This window comes from Barbus barbus (genome assembly GCF_936440315.1).
Source record: "Barbus barbus genome assembly, chromosome: 2".
In the NCBI taxonomy this organism is placed as follows: Eukaryota; Metazoa; Chordata; class Actinopteri; order Cypriniformes; family Cyprinidae; genus Barbus; species Barbus barbus.
The window spans coordinates 7,667,025-7,688,395 of record NC_136730.1 but is presented as its reverse complement, the minus strand read 5'-3'; the positions used below and the strand labels follow the sequence as shown (position 1 = coordinate 7,688,395).

At 41.0% G+C, this 21,371-nt stretch overlaps 2 protein-coding genes across 5 annotated transcripts in view; one reads left to right on the top strand and one right to left on the bottom strand.

Moving 5' to 3' along the window:
- Positions 1-8,442, top strand: LOC306842638 (tumor necrosis factor ligand superfamily member 12-like). Its single transcript, XM_079373597.1, has 6 exons — positions 1-1,005; positions 4,243-4,324; positions 5,885-5,932; positions 6,033-6,056; positions 6,148-6,275; positions 6,731-8,442. Exons 1-6 carry the CDS (start codon positions 790-792, stop codon positions 6,983-6,985), a joined length of 753 nt encoding a protein of 250 aa, XP_079229723.1. The 5' UTR covers positions 1-789; the 3' UTR covers positions 6,986-8,442.
- A 5,501-nt stretch (positions 8,443-13,943) lies between these two features.
- LOC306842607 (chromodomain-helicase-DNA-binding protein 3-like) overlaps positions 13,944-21,371 on the bottom strand; it is a 43,401-nt gene continuing 35,973 nt past the window's right edge. For 2 of the 4 annotated variants that reach the window (XM_079373570.1, XM_079373571.1), the window contains exon 40: positions 13,944-15,596. In XM_079373570.1, the coding sequence (XP_079229696.1) occupies positions 15,496-15,596 (101 nt within the window). In that variant the 3' untranslated portion in view covers positions 13,944-15,495. Of the gene's footprint in view, positions 15,597-17,248; positions 21,336-21,371 lie in introns of those variants that run through there. The other 2 variants (XM_079373568.1, XM_079373569.1) reach the window with 1 other exon arrangement.

Here is a 21,371-nt window from a genome sequence, read left to right as displayed (position 1 = left end):
AAGACTGGTCATAAGTCTTAATAGCTGGTCATTAAATCGGTTACATAAAAACGTGGTCTAACTTGAATAGGAAAAGAGACTAATTGCCCCTTGGCTATATGCAGCTATTTTCTTTCTTTCTTATAATAACATTTCTCCGATTATAATTTAATCAGCACTCTTTACTCTAATCCATGGTCTAAAACCTTAGAGAACAACCAGTTCAACCAGCCTTCTAGAAAAAGACACGCGGCGCACTTGTTGATTTGAGGCAGGACAGAGCTAAACAGTATTTCGCTACAGAATAAGAATACTTGGCACCGCACGAGGGGGGGAGGAAATCTGTTTTCCACTGCTGTGCAGGACTCACTTCCCTGCAGTGCATACTTGAGCATATGGACGCAGAAGTGCTTTGAAATGACACCTCTTATGGACTAGACCATGATCTATTTGTCTTATGAGAACATGAGGAAGTCATGCCAAAGAATCAGGTCTCCGTAAGATGCGAGTAAAATCCAAAGCCCACAGTGTTGCTGCGCTACTGTCAACTCTCTGCACAGGAATGAGAGGAATATTGCTCTTCCATTGGGGCCAGTTCATGCAATAAACGCAGAGAGTTCTCCATATACCAAAGCATTGCCAGCGGCGACTGATTTGCTGGGTCAATCTCGGAACGATTGCAACCAGATTTGCGTTGACCGCGCTTCAACAGCTGCTGTGCATTTGCGCTCTGAGTTGGAGAAGCTCTCGCGCATGGGACCTACCAGAGAGGCTCAGAAATGTTCTCGTGGAATATGGACAGAATGATTGATGTGGAAGCTCCAGAACGGTAAACGACCCGTGTGCGCAACAATGCAGCGAATTCTTCAGAGGAGACGGATCCGCACACTGCGCTTCGTTTGGTCGTTCATGGCCGTGCTCGCGCTGACCCTGGCTGTGTGCAGTGCCTTATTTACAGTGTGGACAATGCGACAAACGCGGGACCTGTCGAGGTCTTTCCAAACTCTGCAGGAGCGCTTAGAGCAGGTAAACGCGATGTCTTTTAAGTGCACGTCGGATGCATGCGTGCATTCCCAAGCACATTTGTCAAAACAGTTCTCACTATAATCACGCAGTGATTTTGCAGTTATACCTTTTCTTTCTTTTAATCACGAGGTAGGTTATTGTGGTCCTGAGCTTGAAAGCCCTTTGCAAGTCCTTTTTTGGGAGGTATAGGCTATCACGAAGAACGCAATCGTATAATTTCGAAGCGCTTGATTATTCAAACATACAGCTGCGGCACCGCTGGGGGTCTGCGGGACGCGTTTTTATGACCCTTCCAGACTTTGCGCGCGGGGTGCTGTGAGTTATGGCCTATTTAGTTTCTAAAGTCGCTGCCAAGTGTGATGGTTCTGTTGCCAATTTTGCTCCATGTTTAGGGCAATTTACTGGAAATCTTAAGACTATTTGGCACAAGGGCGTTTCGAAGCCAATTGACATCGTGTCTCGTAAAAGCGTTTGTGTAATTATGGTTAAATGATTTGCAACTCGTAGGCTACCATTTAGAGTCTTAGCTTGCCCTCAGATACAGATGGGTAACTTTGTCATCATGAGTATGTTGTTGTTGTTGTCATTATGAGCATTGTATTAATTAGCCTACTGGAACAGGATTATTATTATTTCTTAACGTTCGGTTCTCTTGAGTGCGCTCGAACGTCAGTTCTTCCGATAATGTGGACGGGACAAACACCGTATTAAAGTGTATTGAGAGGGTTCCTGCACAGCTGTCCAAGCGCCCTGCACCGCCACTGAACACAGCACAACACCAAACATACAGCGACCAGTCTGCGAATCCAGAACGAATGACTCTTATGATCCGGTTCTTTTTAGGGAATCAAATTATACAGCGTGACTCTTGTGAGTCGGTTATCTTTAGCTTGGTCGCACTGCACTCAGGGGCCTGCAAAAATACTATTAAAAAAAATATAAAATGACTATAAAAGGTCATATATTCAATAAAAAATCATATTTCTGAAGTTTTAATACATTTTCAATTGTTTTAACAATATTTTTATGCAAAAAAAGAAAAAAATCAGTATATATATATATATATATATATATATATATATATATATATATATTACAGTGAATATATTAGCAGCAAATCAGTATTTTTGGTAGAATTAATAAATGTAATACTCCACTGTTTACCTTCAATTTCAGCATGAGAAATGTACAAAAAGTAAAAAAAAAAAAAAGTTTAAGTCCACCTATACAGCAGCTCCATGCACAAATTCAACGGCTGCACCTCACGCTTCAAAAGATGTGCCAAATGCATTTCAAGCTGTCAGTTAAGAAATAATTCTATTTAAACTTAATCAAGCTAACAAAAATTAATATTACACCATAAATTTACATAAATCCTAATTAAACATACTAATCATCATTGACATCATCATGACATCAATTGGGCGTTTAAAACTTGATGTTGATTTGACAAACAACTTCAAACATATAGGCCTATAGTAAAACAATTTCAGTGTGGGATAACTTTCTATTTTTTCCCAATTAAGCACAGGAAGAAATTGCCGTCCAAGCTGAATTTAAAATGACGCTATACAGCATCTTGATCAAATCTTGACTAATATTTGACATGAAATGGACATCAAGGTGCCCACTGGGTAGTGATTTCAAAACAATTATGAATTGGTCTTGCTAGTTACTTAATTAACTTGTAGCTAACGAATTAAAATGATTGTACTTTAGACTCAAGACACTTGAGTGTCTGTAAAAAGTGTAACGAATGTAAGGACGAATGAAATATGCTACCACATTCTCGTTTTAGTGTTTTAATATAGACTAGTGTAGCAGAGGCCAGCGGGTAAAAGCTGGGCAGGTTAAACCTCACTCCCCGACATCAAGTGGCGCTCTAGCAACTGATGCTAGAGCCTCCTTGTTAGAGCACCCGCCTCCCGCGCCGGAGACCGTGGTTCGAATCCCGCTCGGAGCGGGGCGAGTAGGACCGCAACATTGGTGCCGTGACCAATAATTTGTAGTGCCGTGACCCAGATGGGAGTGAGGTTTGGGAGGGGGGTGAGTGTAGCAGAGGCCAATAGCCTCCCACGCTGGAGACCGTGGTTTGATTCCCGCTCGGAGCGGGGCGAGTAGGACCGCGACACTAATATATAGTTATTTTTTTCCATCTGAAAGCGATTCGCTCAAAAGATTCCTTCACAAACTATACATAACTAGTAGGACAAATTTAAACACACGAGCCGAAATTGGAAAGGTAAAACAAAAACATTGGCAGGTGTAGATTTACAAGTATGCTAATTTTCCTACCTTATTTAAAGACGAAATTTATTCGCCAATGCTTCTTTGTGAATTGCTTAACCAACAACCTAACATTATCTAGGTTGCTAGCATCCTTGTTGCCAAATAATAGCTATGATATGGTTAGGTATGTTAAAAATGTACGGAATGTTTTCCGTGGATTTTCAGAAACTGTTTTGTTTGAGAAAAGCTTGGAAATATACAGTTAAGGTTTGGCAACAGCTGCATTTATGTGATATTCTGCTGTTTATATCTGGCAAGAGTTCACCAATCTGGCAATATTTCACCCTTAAAAGGCACAAAAAAGTGGTTACAACTCTGCATATTACTCTAACTTTGTTTTTTGCAGCATTTTTGCACACACCAGAATTGAGTGTAGATCCAAATACACTTTGCATGGAGTAGACAAAGTCCAGATGGACAGGTACTCACTTCACTTATAGGCACAACCACGGCTTCTGTTGCCAGACATATGTTAAACTGCTGACAAAGCGTTCACATGCTTGTCACATTGTTTGTCAGCTTTTTCTTTTTCACTTAAAGTTTCCTTTTAACAGAGAAGCATTCCCGGATTGTATTGCATTAAGGGGAAAAAAAAACGGACAAGGTGTTGGTACCGGTTTTCATTTAGGGGAAGTGGTTGACCTATTAAAATCTGAGTGTCAGTGTTTGCCAGTCTTCTGGTGACTGTTTGTTTGTTTCTCACTCAGGAACGCCTCCAGCTTGGGTTTGATTATTTCAAAAGCTATGACTACTGCATGGGTTACCCGCAAAACGCCAGTTAATAGAAGCCAGCAGTGTTTCTCCCCAGTGGTCTGCTCATACTAACTTGACACATATTTAGGTTCCATTCCTGGCCCAGTCACGCTGGTCGCGTCTGTCTCCCATATCTGTCTGCAAAAGCTGTTGAGTGCGATGAAAAATGTTATTCTTCTTTTCTGTCTCTTGCAGGTGAATATGCAGCGCAAGGCCATCTTCCAGCTCATCCTGGAAAAACACGAACTGCTGGAGAGTCAGAGGTTCCGCAGAGATGGTACTGAAGGACATCATATGTCATAATGTCAGGCATAAAGCCAGTTATTGAAATCCATTCAAAGCATTTGATTAATAAACACTGCACAAATGATTTGTGATTGTGACAGCTTCAAATGCAGACTATCCATTATAGCAATCACACGTTACTCTTTCAAGGAAATTGAATAAAACCATAGAGATTACAAAAATGCAGGAGATGTATAAAACACTATTAAACACATAGCTGTAAAACTGACACACGACAGCTGTTGTCAGAAAGCCTTGGATCACCTGCAGTCTTTGCAGCTGCAGAAGGATGATCTTTGGTCGTCGCACGCAATATTTACAGAGACCAAACCGTTTTGGACACCACAGCACCTTGGGTAAACCATTGGGCATGTGTTTCCAAAAGCTGCAACAGGAAACAGTAGGCAGAAGGCTGAATGACAGCAGAAATTACAGGTTTGAGCTGGATGGACACGCACCCGGCAAAAACCAACTGGCACAAGGACAGCAATGGCATAGTGGTTTTAGCAACCTTCTAAAACAAGTGACCCCTTGCACTGAAGCCTGAAATAGCTTTAATTAGCAATAGACATACTTCAGTTCTGCCTTGAATTCTCTGGCAATTATGCGATAAGGCATCTCGAGGTTGGTTGGTCTCCTGAGTACATGGTCTAAAAAAAGTGCCAACAGGGTAAAATCAACAAAAGTTAAGCAACTACGGCCAAAATGATCAACAAAATAAACATTAGTGTAGAAACAGATGGACCTTCAGAAGTCTAATGAGCAGCCGCAAGTCTTCAGCTGACACCTGACGGCTGTCTGATTTCAGAGCCAAAATGCTTATCCACAATCATTCCTCAAAATATACTGTTTTCCTAGCCCAGAATAGTGCCCCTTAGGGACAGTCACGGCTTCAAGTTTAAACGGTCAGCCAGGAATAACAGTCGTTTTAACCATTTCTATGAAGTTCCTTTTGAAGTCTGAGCCTTAGGTGATCATTCAATGCACATTTTGATGGACTTGCGGGAGTTCAGGCAGCTCCCCTGAGGCGAGAATCTGTTCGAGAGCCTCTGGAGAGGGGCAAAGAAAAAAAAGAACACATTTCTCAAGGTGGTTTATTTGAATTATTGCATTAAGTTGAACGGTAGCCATAGCTGTTAATCTATCTCATTTCATAGGATGATTATTTTCTGCATGAGAAAGGTTAAGAAAGAGCCAAAAATTCACTTTTCTTGCTGTGTCTAATTTTTTTCTCCCAAGTTTTGCCTCTTTGTTGACTGGAACCAGCTGGTGGGGTGAAAGTAGAAAATACTGTGCATGGTGCCTGTTACTGAAAACAAAGGCTAGGAGAAGTGTAGAACAGAGCTGAAAGGAAATATTTCACCATCTGCTTTGACAATCAGGACTTCAGCTGGTGTATAAATTATTCTAGATTAATCCATGATGTTTGCATCTGCACAGCTGTTTAATGCTGGAAGTTGCAGGAGCTCCACATGGATGACTCTTATCTGCATCCCAGAGAGTTTTGTCTCTTTTTCCAAAACATGCCTTTCTTTTGTCTTTATCTTGCAAGCGGGAGGGAGGAAAGGAAATGGACGAAAAGTGGCCTCTCATTTTGAGAGTAAGTGGACAGTATTGCAAATAATTTTTTTAACAATGAAAATCCCAACTGCTGTTTTCTCCCCAGACTAATATATATATATATATATCATTTTTAACAGTAACCAACGATTCCTTCCAAAAAGGTGAGTTATTTGGGAGTATATATATACACGTGGAATATTCTCTAACTGTATGTGCCTTATGGAATATTCTCTAATAATGTATACGCTCTAGTGGGGAATGAGGGAGTCATTAAAGGATGGACTGAGGAGCAGCTGAATATGAGCAGGGCAGTGCATTATAATCCAGAGACTGGCACCTTCAAAGTGGAGCGCAGCGGTGTCTACTTCCTGTACTGTCAAGTGAGTTAAACCAGTTTTCTGCAAACTTTCCAGGCACATTGCCAGCAGTGTGAATGTGTGTGTGTTTATATATATATATATATATATATATATATATTAATCTAAAGTTAAATTAATTTAATTTGAATTGAGGAAGTAAACCGTAAGCAGAATTGCAATTTGAATATAAATATATAAAACAAATAGATATATAATATATTTCAAAAGTCGTTATGTTTGAAGATAGAGAGACAGACAGATAAATAATTTTAAAATGGCACCTATGGAAAACTTTCAAATCAAATTCATCCTTCTGTGGTTCCTGTTATATCTAATCAAAGGGCGTCTGGTTTAGTCATAACTTAAACATAAGCCTTTTACTACGTCCCCTGCTCTGAATTGGTCTCTCATAACATTCCTGATTCACTTGTTCTCTTTCTCCTGCCGTTTGGCACATCTGCATTTCCACCCCCCAGGTACACTTCAACGAGAACCAGAGCCAGTACGTGAAGCTCGAGGTGTCTGTTCTTAAGGGCCCTTTGCTCCAGTGCATCGAGGGGTATGGAACCACACCAGCGTCTGGCTCTCACAGGTTTCACTTCCTAAAGCCTTGCCAGGTCTCCGGTCTCCTACGCCTTAACAAGGGCGCTGAGCTGAAGGCCGTCACCGGAGGTTCCTTCAGTCTGCAGATGTCAGGCAAACACTACTTTGGCCTCTTCAGAGTCAACTAGAGGCACAGACGGTTTTCCAGACACCTCAGCTGTATGGACAAAATAGTTTTATAGTTTTCCACAGATCACTGGCCCAAAAGTACCTAACCTAAACCTGTCTCTTTGAACCTGGCGTTGCCTTAAAAGAGGAAATTTTGACTCAGTGAGGAACGTTTCTATAACCAGATAACTGTGGTCATGGATGACCCCTTTATGAACGCAAGTGCCCTTCCATGGAGATGTCTTCGGGATGTTAATGACTGCACATCTTGCCTTGCTGGACCAATTTATGGAGAATCATTTGGTACTCTGTCGGTTTGGCTGCAAATGCCTTATTAAACGCAAACCAGCACAATTTCTACTATATAAATATAGCATTTAATTACAGCATACCAGAGACATTGCTCCAGCAGCGTGGTTGGCTTATATACTGGCATAACCAGTTTGACCAGAAGGACGATAAATTTTCAGCAGCGTTGCAGGCCACTACAAGCATGAGAGGGTTCGCCACTGGTTACTTGGCTGGACCAAAACAGAGTTGCCCTAGTTCCTGACCTGCCTTACCACTGGATGGGTTCAGCGCAGAAAAATGAAGGTTTTGGTTGGTTGTTATGAAAACTCAAGAGTCACTAAATATGCATCAGATAATACAAGAAACTTTATTGTTGTTGTTGCATCGATTTGAAACAACAAGCCACACGTTTCTTTACAAATACACTGTCACTGTGACATATGAAACATATATTAATATTTATCGATGAAAAGGCCGTGACTTCAAAGCAGATGATGTATCTTGTGTACTGTACTGTGTCACTGAAAGTGGACTGTGTGTACATATGGCATGAAGGTCGATGGCATGGACTGCACAGACCTTTAAAAACAACAAAAACAAAAAAAAACAACAATCACAGTATGCCTTTAGTTTTTATATAATGTGCAATTTCATGTTCTATTTTTTTTTTTTAAATGTAAAGTTACAGATTTTTACACCATCGTAATTACATTTAATCTCACTAATTAGAAATGTATGAAACCACTGGTGACTCGAATCTGTCAATGTCTACCTGACCTACCGCTCCTGAAGCCTTTCATAAATCTTGTCAATACTGTCAATTAAACCTGAAATGGAAATTACAACCATGCACTTTGCCCCAAATGGATTTCCTAATAATGCAGCTGGCTTCCTCTTTGTATTTCCTGAACCCTCATGTGGACCCCTGCAAACTTTCTCATTTCCACTTGCTTCTGGACTCTCACTTCCTGCATCTCAATCTGCAGCAAATAGTTGAAAAGCTTTGAGGAAAAGCATGTGCTTATTCCCCCCTGATCTCTAGCCCCATTCCTTCCCCCTTTTCTACTCAGTATTTTTTTTTTTTTTCTTCATGTGTTTGGGTTCACTCCTCGCATAAAATCCACATTTGGCTAGCGGCAACATTTCTGCTTTTAAAACATCCAAGATAAACCTGGCTGGGTCGAGATGAAGTACTGTCAGATTCTGTGAGAGTAAATGTGTGAATGTGTGTTTCGATTTGAAAATATGCACAGGTGTTTCTTTTTCATGGGCATATTGTTTTTAGATCATCTGAAAAATGTATTTTACCTGTAAACTGGGTTGAAGATATAAGGTTCCTGCATTTATGGGTATTTAGAAGGTATCAAGAAATGTAATCTCTGTAGGTTTTCAAAGCCAAAAGACCTGTAAATCTGATAATTGACATTACAAGTCTGGAAAATGCAATTCAGCTGCCATAAATTATGTTGTAATATTAAATAATCGTAGTCAAATAGGACAAAATATTAAGACTTTAAAAGACGTTTGAACATTTGCTTGGCATGTTTTATTTAAACATTCAAGTCTAAATGTACCAAATCCAGAAGATTATTAATATTTTCCCTTCGGTGTGCCGAAATGCACTTTTTTTGTGTAGTTTTGACTCCAGACAAAAACACGAAACTCAAGTAGGCTAATCATCACAGTAACAGTTCCTGGACTCGTGGGTCTGTGAGGGAATAATTCAGTTGTGAATTCATTAATGGTCCTAAATGATTCACTGACAGAATGATTCAAATCTCGAGTTCGAGCAAAGACGTTGGGAGAAAGTGTAACGGTGGGCAATATGGCGGAATAGTCCCGTCTTCTCATTTAAAGGAACACTCCGCTTTTTTTGGAAATAGGCTCATTTTACAACTCCCCTAGAGTTAAACAGTTGAGTTTTACCGTTTTTAATCCATTCAGCCGATCTCCAGGTCTGGCGGTAGCACTTTTAGATTAGCTTAACATAGATCATTGAATCAGATTAGACCATTAGCATCGCGCTCAAAAATTACCAAAGAGTTTCGATATTTTTCCTATTTAAAGCTTGACTCTCCTATAGGAGATTTTCTAGGCCGATATGGCTAGGAACTATACTCTCATTCTGGCGTAATAATCAAGGAAATTTGCTGCCATACCATGGGTGCAGCAGGCGCAATGATATGATGCAGCCTGAAAGTAGTCCCCAGCTATATCATAACTAGTTACCTAGCTGGGGACTACTTTCAGTATTTTTTACGTCATTCACCATACTGTAGGTTCCCAGAGAGCCGTTGAGCTGTTCTGTGCATGATTGTGGCATCTTTCGAATATTCAGTGATTACTATGGTGAATGACGTCAAGTATACAGCAACAATATGGCGGACTGTGTACGTATATAGCCGCCCATAGAAACAGTCGCTAATGAGGCATCTATTATATCTATGTTCGCACCTATGGCTCGCACATATCCGCCATGTTTGTTGTTTTTTTAAACTTTTTATACAAGTTTGTAGTTCTAATCGAATCCTCATCCACAGCGCAATGTGTTGTGGGCAATATTAGCCGTTTTACACCGTGTCCTAACTACACGTGACGCGATAGAATCAATCAAATATCACAGCCAATCAGAAGCGTGTTTTGGGCGGGCTCTCCCTGGAAGCGCACTGCACTTGCAATGAAATGAATACGTTTATAATCTAATTCATAAATATTAAACCTTTTAACTTTATTAAAAGAACATACTAAGTGACTGATAACATCTTTGTCATGGAATACGCTTGTTGGTTTGCACTGAGTTCGCAGTTTTAACATACATCTTATTTTCAAGATCTGAGGTAAACTATCCTTTGTTGCTTTCAGTATGGCTATGCAGAATGATATTCAAACTCACATTAGACAAGTTTAACTTTGAATAAAGCACATATAATCAGTACCTGAGATTATCACTGTCATTAGTTTGAATGTTGTTGTTCCAGCTGCGACGTCGCAGAAATAGAAACGGTTTCTAAATTATAAATTTTGCGTGTCGCGGCTAGTTAGGACAAAAACTCAGATTAACATGGAAAAGATACCTTTTATCGCATGTTGCGGCGCGTCTAGTTAGGACACGGTGTTAGGCTGCATCGGAAAACTGAAAGGAATTCCAAGGTAGGAAGGCATCAAGGCACGCCCGAATCAAAAGTTTGATTCACTTCCTGTCTCATGAGATACCTTTAATCTGATCGATTTTTGAAGGCAGCATAGATGTATCCTTGGCTGCCTTTGATATCCCACAATCCTGAGCGTTCCATTCCGTGACGTTTGAGCTAAAAAAAAGTTCCATTTGGTGGTTAGTTTGTGTAAATGTATATTTATGATTAACATTTTGCACTTTTGATGTTATTTCTAGCTAGAAAATAGAATTATAATAATTAAATATTTGTTTAGTTATCACCAAAACTCGTTCTATTTTGTTGTAGATCATTAAACCGTTATGCTGCCTCAGAAGCCTGTCCGAAATCAGTTTCGTGACGTGCCTTCGTGCAAAAACGCTGCCTGCAAAGTCATTGCCTCATAAGGCAGGGAGGCAGCAAGTTAGCTGCCTAAGTTTTCGGATGCAGCCTTACGGTGCGTTCCAAATGGGATATATCGCCCTCTGAAGGGCACTTCGGAGTGAAAACAATCATGGCCGCCATATTGAAGTGTCGTTCCAAACCGAAGTGCTCAAAATTAGCCACTTCAAAGGGCCCTTCGGAATGAAGGATTACGAAGGGTACAACTCATGGACACTTTGGGCTCCCATTATCCTTTGCACTGATTCTTTGCATGATGATGCCGCCTCCGTATAATGACACAGAAGGGCACTTCAAGAAATAGTTGTTCCATGTCGATACTTCACTCGTACTGCGTCGTAAGACGCTTGTATGGGAAAAACTCCTTTTTTCCTCTTCACTGAAGCCTTTTTAATCACGCAGTGAAACTGCACGTCCATTGGTTCATGCAGTGCTATAAAATCGAACCAATGGCTCGGCGGAGGAGATGAGCGAGCCTATGGCTATGCAGCCCGCCAGAGCGGGGCCTCTGGCCTCCGCAACTCAGATTTCTTCTCTTCAGCGACGATGATTCTTCGCAGATTCCCGGTCTATCCCCTGCCGCCATCCGGCGACTATTTAAAAGAGCCTCACAAAAGAGCAAATTCTATCATGCTGCGCCGTCATTGTAAGACGTGCAGGACTCCCCTGCATACTGATGGCGGTCACGCTGAGTGCGTGTCATGCTTGGGGAAATCCCACGCTGACGCTGCGCTCAGCAGGACTGACTGATGCTTGGGGAATCCCACGCTGACGTCAGCGGCGCTGACTGCTCTCATTGCTAGAGTTTCAGTCTCGCCTCTCTATGCTCGCGGATAACTTTATAATAAGCGACTCTGCCCCTCGCGCCCTCCCGTTCTGGGCAGAGCAGCAGGGCAGAGGATTCGAGCAGCCAGAGATGAGCAAGCTCACGTCGGTTCAGTGCCCACGTGCTTTGCCGTCACCGCAGAGAGAGGATTCGCCGGTCCTCTTCACTCAACCTGATCAGCGTCCCTCTGCAGCTGCGAGCGACATGATCTCATTTGGTGGGAGTGACGGCGACATGGATGACAGTCTTTCTCTGGCGGCTTCGGACGCGGAGGAGTTATCGGGCTTGGCGACTGACCCCGCCCTCTTGCCGCCGTCCTCTTCACACAGCGCCAGACCCAAAACGGATGAGGAGCTCGTCAGTGTGATGACGAAGGCTGTCAGTGAGCTCGGGCTCGAGTGGGCTACGCTAGGAGCCATCTCGCAGCAGGCTCGATGAGTGGTTTCTCCCGGGGCGCCAACAAGACCCTCGTCAATGCTCGTCCCCGCTTCCCGAGGTGCACGATGAGCTCACGTAATCATGACGCGCCCCCTACTCGTCTCGCATCCTACCGTCTGCTTCTTCCGCCTTCACCTCGGTTGACGGCGCTGAAGAGAAGAGACACGAGCACCTGCCCCCTTTGGATGAGTCCGTGGCCGAGCATCTCTGCCCGTCCACGGCTATCGGATGGAAGGCGAGGGCCAACCATCCATTCAAGCCGTGCAGAGCCACGTCTGCACTCGCTGGACGCACCTACTCGGCGACTAGTCAAGCGGCTTCGGCGCTGCACTCCATGGTTATGCTCCAGGTCTTCCAGGCCAAGATGCTCGCCAGCGAGGATGACCAGGGATTGTCCCTGCACTGCCCCGTCAGGGCCCTCAGGGTATACATCGAGCGTTCCGCCTCATACAGGAGGTCGGAATAGCTTTTTGTCAGCTTCAGTAACCGCGCTAAAGGTCGCCCTGTTACGAAGCAAAGGATTTCCAGGTGGTTAGTGGATGCTATCACCCTAGCATACTCCTCCTTGGGCTTGCAGTGCCCCATTGGAGTCAGAGCCCATTCCACCAGAGAAGGCCGTAAGAGTGAAATATCGACAGGGAACGTACTCTGTTACTATCATAACCACGGTTCCCTGAGATATGGGAACGAGTACTGCGTTCCTGGCCGTGCTATGAGCTGCACGCCTCAGTCTCTTCATTCGAAGAAATCTGAGTTGCGGCGGCGAAGCAGCTGCTTATATAGCCATAGGCTTACCCTTTAACCCTTCGAAGCTCTCACTCCGGAGGGTAACTCGCAGACTACACATGCGCATTGGCTGCTCTAGCCTGAAAAATAATACAAAACTAAAATTTTAACGTTATTTCAGCATATGAAAGAACATTTGTTATTGTTATTTGACAGTTGATATTCTACAGTCTTTGGTAGAAGACACCTTAACAAGATGATTCTTGACGAAACCAAAATGGACACTCACAAAACATTCAATAGTGAATAGATTTTAAATGATTGTTGCAAATGTTGTAACAGTCTGAAGCCCTGCAATATACATTCCAATAAACCGATTAATTCTCCCAACCCTTTTTACTTCATAACAAGAACAGCAAAACAGAAATTGTTCATTTGAATTTTTATTTTATTACAAACAAAACAAAACAAAAGAGAGAAAGATGCATTATTAACATGTTCCGTTCGGTGAGCCGAATGTCGATCACAACAATGTCACTGACTGTCTGGAATCACAACGTACACAGTGACGCTTAGCAGGAAACAAACAAAACAACAACAAAAAATATTAAAAGACAGAATGAAAAATGGACAGAAGGTGCTTGATTTGACACAACTCTCCCAAATAATACCAAGCACTGAAACTAACGATATGTCAGTTTCAACAAAGGATCTATACTGGGGACCAGGGCAAATAAATTAACATTTCAACTCTGATCTGTTGAGGCCTAGCTAGGAATAGTACAACTGCAGCCATATACATGAGTTCACATCTGCTGATTAACCCTTTACAGTTGTATTACCATTTAAGGCAATTAGATTAAAAAGCTTGTATTTGTTAGAGCCAAAGATCATAAAGAAACACTGCGGAAGGAATTTCATTTGCTGATTTGAATATATGCATTCATATGTTTTCAATTTCATGGTTACACGTGATCCACTGCATACAAGTTATTCGTTTGCAAGGCCCAAATCTAGATATAAGTGATGTCCGTTAGATAACAATGATATCAATCATTCCGAAGTACTTTTGACCTCTTTGTGGAATATTATTACAAGAGGTCCGGTTTAGTGAAATGTCATGGACCAAACATACAATGCATCAATGTTTCGACTGTTTTTTATTATTATTATTATTTTCATTTGGTAGAAGCTTCGCAATTGTAACATCAAGGACAACATCAAGAGCAACAACAATAATCTTAGTTGTAATAACAAGGATTAAAAACAGGAGAACACAATGAAACAGTTTAAATATGCAAACAATATCAAAGAGCTCGTAAAAACAAATAGAAATGTGAAGAAAGGATAGGACTGAGATGTGAGCGATGTGTTTGAATGAAAGAGGGTGAGGGTAAAGTGATGGGGGGGGGGGGGGGGGGGGGGGGGGGTGACAGAGAAAGGGGAGTTTGGAAAGTGTAGGACTGCCAAACGTGCTTCAGTAACAATCTTGAACACTATTAGGGAGGTTTGAAGATGCTGTTGAACCCTCTTCACCTCACCGTAACACAAGATTAATGGTCAATACTTAAAAAGGCAGGGAACTCTACATATCCATGCTTGATGTCCCAATATAAGGCTAAATAAACTTCATAACAAACTTGTCTTTTTATCCCAAGACAATACTGTAGCCAATACTGTTTTAATCCAACATAATACATTACTTCCTTACTGTCGTGGTAGGATATAAACTTTACCTTTTTTTTTTTTTTTCTGAAAGATGAAGAAAATAGACCAGGGTACTGTTAATTATTTCCCTCTTTTTTGCGTAAAAATATGTGTATATGCTCCCAAACCAACCAAATCATCTTATAGGGATAGCTCACTCCAAAATGAAATATCTGCCATCATTTACTCTCCCAAACCTGTTTGACCTTCTTTCTTCTATAGAACAGAAGATATTCTGAAAAATGTGTTTTCTGACCACGCAATGAAACTCAAAGGGATCCAGAGTTGTTTTGGACCTCATTGAGTTTCATTGTATGGACAAAAAAAAAAAAAGTTCTTCAAAATACCTTGTTTCACTGAAGAAAGAAAGTCATACGGGTGTGGAACGTAAATGATGACAGGAGCATTAAGATTAAAGATTGCTTTAAGATTGAAGCTTGTTGATGGTACATGGCGGATCCAAAACAGTCACGCTAGCTTACGCTTGAGAGATTGCACTATGCTTGAGTCGGCACAGCTCAATGCATGGATGTCTGTCTTGACTAAACCGTGGACTGTCAGGTGCATGCTGTCGGAAAACAAATCACTGCGGGTGATGTGAAGCTATTCCACATACATGCAGCTTCATGTCTGTGTCGAGGGGTGCATGAACGTGAGCGTGTGGATTGGTCTGAAATGCGAGGCTGATTTGGGACAGATAGTTATGAGGAAAGGAAATAAAATATTTGTGTGTGTGTATATGCGCACATACGGTATGTGTACGGGAGGAAATAACCAAAGGCGAGCCAAAGCTCTGCTGAATTCTGAGTAGCTGTAACTTGAGGTGTCGTGAAAGTGCTGCCGTGATACTGAGGGTAGTCTGTTAATTCATCAACTGCAGGTGCATGTGTGCGTGTATGTGTTGAGGAATAGTTGTGTTTACGTTTGCATGCAGATGTCCTTCGACTGAGTCAGCGTGTGTGTGTGTGGCTGTCAGGAGGAGCTGAATTCAGTCGTCGATGCAGATCACCTCACCGCTGCGCTGTTCCCTCCGTGCCATAAGAAGCTCTGCCTCCCTCTCTTTCTTTACAGACATGGGTCCGTTCAACACTGTAGGGAAACACAAAGAAAGGGAAGTTAATGATCTGTACACTAATTATCATTAACATTTTTTTGTTTACATCAAAACAGTTGAAAGTTGAATCTGACCTTCTAAACTTTATTGCATCACATTTTCCATTTCTCACTGGCTGACTTCTTCCTCTTTTCCCTTTCTGTCTCATTAGGTTGCATTCGCTAACCGTGAATATGCATATATTTGTGCGGGGAAAAAACATGTGTGAAGGTTTTCACACAGAAAACATGATTCATCCATACGCTTGTTTTTTTCTAATTTTAGGTTGAAGTTGTTCCTCAATTTTAAAAAAGTCATCAAGATGATCAATGCTGTCATTGCAGGGCATTCTTCCCCATCATGTCTATTATACCAAGCATACACTATTCAGAGGCAAATATGTGTGTACATTATGTACTTGAAGACATTAAGCAGTCATTTGGCTTCAATCCAAAGCGATATGATCAAGAGCACAATGGAGACGGCTCACTGATTACCAGACAGGATTAGAATAAGAAACCTTCCGGATTTTAATTTTGTAAATGCATGTTATTGATCTTATTGTGAACCATTCATCTATCAACAACTAATGGAAAGAACCAAGTCCCATCCTACATTTTCTTTTCTTTTTTTCTTTCTTTTCATAATTTTTTTTTTCTAGAATGCAAGTAACAATATGGAAGAAAAGATGTCGCTACTTACATTTCATAACAATTTTTAAGACAAATCTTAAGTGTTTTTAAAGATTAACTTGTAGTTGCCAGCATATTATAGATGCATAGTTCACCCAAAAATGAAAATTCTGTTATTAATTACTCAGTCTCATGTCGTTCCAAACGTCTAAGACCTTCAATCATCTTTGGAACACAAAGATGTTTTTGATGAAATCCAGACAGCTTTCTGACCCCTTTCTGAACACAACTGACACGTTCATGGCCCAGAAACGTAGTAAGGACATTAGTCCATGTGACATCAGTGGTTCAACCGTAACTGTAATGAAGCTGTGAGAATACTTTGTGTGCAAAGAAAACTAAAATAATGACTTTATTAAACTATTTCTTCTCTTCTGTTTCAGTCTCCGCTGTGCATTCATAAGAGTACCATGACGTGTGGTGCTGCTGACGCAGGAGCCGGCATTTTAGACATAGAACCAGGATGTGCTGCGCCTTGTTTACAAGCAGAGGAATGCACACATATGCATCATGGTACTGTCGTGAATGTGTGTCAAAGACTGACATGAAAGAGAAGAAATCGTTGAATGAAGTTATTTTTGTTTTCAAAAAGTATTCTAGTAGCTTCATAAAATTAAACCACTAATGTCACATGGACTATTTAACGATGAATTGAAGGTATCAGTTGTGGAGGGTCAGAAAGCTCTCGGATTTCATCAAAAATATCTTAATTTGTGTTCTGAAGATGAACAAATGTCTTATGGGTTTGAAAGGACATGAGGGTTAGTAATTAATGACAGAATGTTTTTGGGTGAACTATTACTTTAAATGTAAAAATAGGGTAAATGCTCAATAAAATATCTAAATTAACCAATAAACATTAATAACTGCTATTAACTGATACAGTACCAATATATCGTGCATCCCTACCTAGCCACAGACAACAAAAAAAAATACAAAACCACATTGTGCTCTATTATGGACATCCTTTAATGGGTAAACTTGCATACATTCGGAGTAGATTATATACCATACACAGTAATAATAATAATAATAATACAAAACCTTGTCTTCTATAAAGAAATGTATGTGAGGACAACAGTACTGAGCATTTTAGTTCACCACACACAAGCACATAGTGAGTGTATAGTGTTTGAAATTCTTTAGCTTAATTTGCTGAACTTGTAGTTTTTTTTAGCAAACTCACAGTATGACTCAGACAGACATGATAGCTGCCATCATTTGAGTCACATATAAACGTCTGAGTCACGTCTAACTGTCCTGCCGGGAACGTCCTACAGTACCTTACGTGAACACGTGAAATGACTATAAATGGCCTACAATATAAAGTTACGGTTACATTTAGCATACCACTGCTCAGCAAAATTACATGGGCAAAATCCAGTCATTTCGACAGGAATCTGCACATTTGGGAGTTTTGCGTGAGATTTGCAAATTTTGCTCACGTTCAAGATGGTCGCGCGAATACGTTGCGTTGACCAACAGAAAGTTGCTTGGTTTGAAAGTGACTTCTATTTGAGCAGTGCTACATGCATCGCTAAACTATTGACAATGGACCATTTTTGTCCATTAAATTTTGCCAAAATTTAGCTAATGTGACTATTCTATTCTATTCTATTCTATAAATGGGGTTATAGCACTTAATTCCTTTGGTTTGAAGAACTGCATCTTTATTTCAAGCCATTTTTAAAAGTCCAATATCATTTATTGGTTGCACAATATCCAACAGGTGATTGACAGCCACCTTGACTGTGCACTCGGGGTACCTGTTTTGTCTCATGCCTAAACATGCAGGGAACTGAGGAACAGTTGCAAGATCTTCAAAGGAACAATCCTTCTTGGGATGTGTTCCTCAAAATTACACAACCAAAGTTATTCCAAGGACAATAACGCTAGAGTCGTTTGTTGTGCTACAGGTTTTGGCTGAGATTAATGTTCTGGAGTACACAAAAAAACAAATGTGTGCACTGGAACAGGCTAATGGTAACGCTTGAGTTCAATTATCTGATTAAGACTGGCACCGTTTCGTAAACATGCAATAAGAGAAGAAGAATGCCTGGCCTTCAGATGGGAACGCGTCTGGAGAGAGCTTGGAATGCATTGGGGCTCCTTTACAAGGGGGAAATGCTGAGCTAGAAACCCACCGGGTGACTTTCATATCTCTGAATGTTGTACTGCATACTCCTGCAACGCGAGCCAAGAAAAATAATTCATTACTCAGATTCAGATCTCGAAGTGACTTGACTCTCTGCTTCTACAATCAACAATCTTGGAACTATCTGGCTTTCTCACTCAGACTGCATCTCTCCCAGACTGTCTCACTGTCTTTCAGGCTTCTTTTTCCTAGACTGTATCTCTCAGATTACCACTTTTACTCAGACTTTCTCTCCATTCCAAAATATCTCTCTCAGACCGTGTGTTTCTGTCAGACTGCCTTTCTGTCCCTCTCTGACTGATTTGTCTCTCTTCCCAGGCTGTCTGTCTCTCGTACTTATAGCTGCAACTATTAATTGATAAAAGCAATAATAATGAATAATGATAATAATAAAAACAAATTAAATAACTATCATCAGACTACACTTAGCAAGAAATTAACAGAGAAATGACGATCAGTAATTCATTTTGATGAAATTTGTTGGATGTTAAATTTAGATTTTAATGTCCCATTTAATTATTTAATTGAAATATATGCAACACCAGTAAAAATATTTTTAACAGAGCAGTAACTGTAATGAGATATAAATATAAGAAGTCCTTTACAGGAAAACTTATATTAACGTGTTACTACAGTACTGTTTAAAAGTTAGGGCTCAGTAAGAATTTAAAGAAATGAATACTGTTGTTGTAAAAAAAAATATATGTATTTTCAACTTTCTGTTCAGTCAAAGAATCCTGAAAAATGTATCATGGTTTACACAAGAATATTAAGTGGCACAACTATTTTCAACATTGATAAGAAATATTTCTTGAGCACCAAATCAGTATATTAGTCTTAGTAAATATCAGAGACGTCTTTCTAAACATGAAACAATTCCTACCAACCCCAAACTCTGTCTGGGAATGTTTGTGTTTCTGTAAACAACATTTTTGTAACATTTCTAATTTATTTTATTTCATCTTCATTGGCCATAGTGTTTAGTAAAGCCCACTTTTATACATCTATATTTGTTTTTACAGCCTTCAATTTGCAGTGTTTGGAAGAGAACGCTGGGCAACATGTTAATTAACTTGCTTTTATATAAAATACAGAAAATAAATGTTTTTTTTTTATCTTAATTCATTAAAGAAATAATCAAAACCTTAATCACTTATCAAAATATCCACTAGTCGCCCATAAAAATGTTATTCCACCATCTTTCTCTGTATGCCACCTTCTCTGACCAAACATTATCTGAGGGCACCAAGTTTTGTTTCTGCACACCAGCCTGCCTCTACGTCTCGGTAAACCAGAAAAACATGCAGAGATGGCAGCTGGCCTCAATGACCCAGCCTATTCAAACAACCAGCGCACTCACACAATTAATCACTCACACAGAAGAACCCACACACCAGCAGCCCTGAATCTTCACTCGTACAGTATCAACCCCAACCGAACACAAACATATGCAAAATTAGCTTCAGTTCATTGATACTGCATGCACACACACGCACGCTCAGACACTACAATAAAAGACACCATGTGGTGGAAAATACAGAGCTACTTATGTGGCGTGAGTGTGCACGCGTGGGTGTGTTTGTGCATTTTTGTAGAATGCAGGGAGTTCTCATACAACAGTCTTGTACTGTATAAACGTCCTGCTGGGGATTGAATCTGGCTCTTGCACAGGAATTTGGTCAGACAGGTTGAATCGTGTGCATGCTCAGCATGAAGGTCTTCTGACCCAGGATCAGTGCATTCCTTCAATAAGTTAGCTCTGGAAAATCATACAACTGATCTCAGATCAGGTGCAGATACATAGCCCACTGGACAGGTTGCTGTGATGAAAAGTCAGTCTTCATATATATGGAGCGATTTCATGCCATTTTAACATTTCACAGTACTGGTTTAGGAACGCAGAGAGTCCGTGGCTGGAGAGTTTTTCAAAAGGTCTGCAGTTTCCAGGAAAAAAAAAAAGATAGTTCCACTCCACTGTGCCTCAGTTCCAAAACAGTTTTGATTGGGTCAGGGGTTTTAATGACAGAAAACAAACTTGTGGTATTTTGGAAAAACTGCCGTCTTTGGAATCCTTCTGACACTGTGAGGCTGCATGTGCGTGTGAGTGAGAATGACAGAAGGAGAGTGGATAAATGATAAAAGAAAGAGAGATACTGTATAAAGGGATGCAGAGAAATAGTGATTTGTGGTGGAATTAGGGAGGGAAGGTTTCGGGCACTTAAACGAGCGCTCTTGCTCCTTCGGCCAAATGAAAAATTAATCTGCTGGGACTTCTCTCGGACCGACAGATGAAAGAAAGGGAACGGAGGGGGCAAGGGGAGAGAGAGTGTGAGTGGAGGAGAGATAAAGAGAGAAAAAAAAGTGCTGGAAAGGGCAGAAGTGGAAGAAGAGGTCTGTGTTTTCGTCGTCCAAACGGCTCTCATTTCAGCTCCCTTTCCCCTACTTTATTTCTCTCTTTTGCATTTGCTCGTTTTGTCTATCTGTTAGTAACCATTTCACCTGAAGAGTATCTTTACTCAAGAAGTCCAGCAGCCTGCTACAATATTCTTTCAGCTACAGTTTTTCAGACATTCCCACCTCCAATCCTGTCTAATTTATTAATCGTTTTTTCCCTAGCCTTTCTGCCCCTCACATTCTACAGTCAATTTATCCCTCCCATCCTCCATCCATTGCCCTTTCAGGTCAGGGTTTTTTGGGCCTTCCGTTGCGAGGCAGGTTCTCCACCGTGTTGCTGAGGCGGTACTTGACGATGATGCTGTGCACGGTGGATTTAGGCATGCGAAGCTCCTGCCCAATTGACCCTTCCGACTTGCCGTCCTTCCACAGGTCCACCACCCTCTGGCGCTGCAGCACGTCATGTTCCTTGGTCTTCAGGCAGGACGGAGCTTCTGTGGAGGCAGAAAGGGGGCAGACTGTAGACACTG

What these genes read in the sequence shown, in the direction of transcription:
- LOC306842638 (XM_079373597.1), top strand. Translation starts at nt 790, where the DNA reads ATGTGGAAGCTCCAGAACGGTAAACGACCCGTGTGCGCAACAATGCAG. An exon ending in TGCAGGAGCGCTTAGAGCAG is followed by an intron (nt 1,006 to 4,242) that starts GTAAACGCGATG and finishes TGTCTCTTGCAG; the next exon opens with GTGAATATGCAGCGCAAGGC. An exon ending in AGTGGCCTCTCATTTTGAGA is followed by an intron (nt 5,933 to 6,032) that starts GTAAGTGGACAG and finishes CATTTTTAACAG; the next exon opens with TAACCAACGATTCCTTCCAA.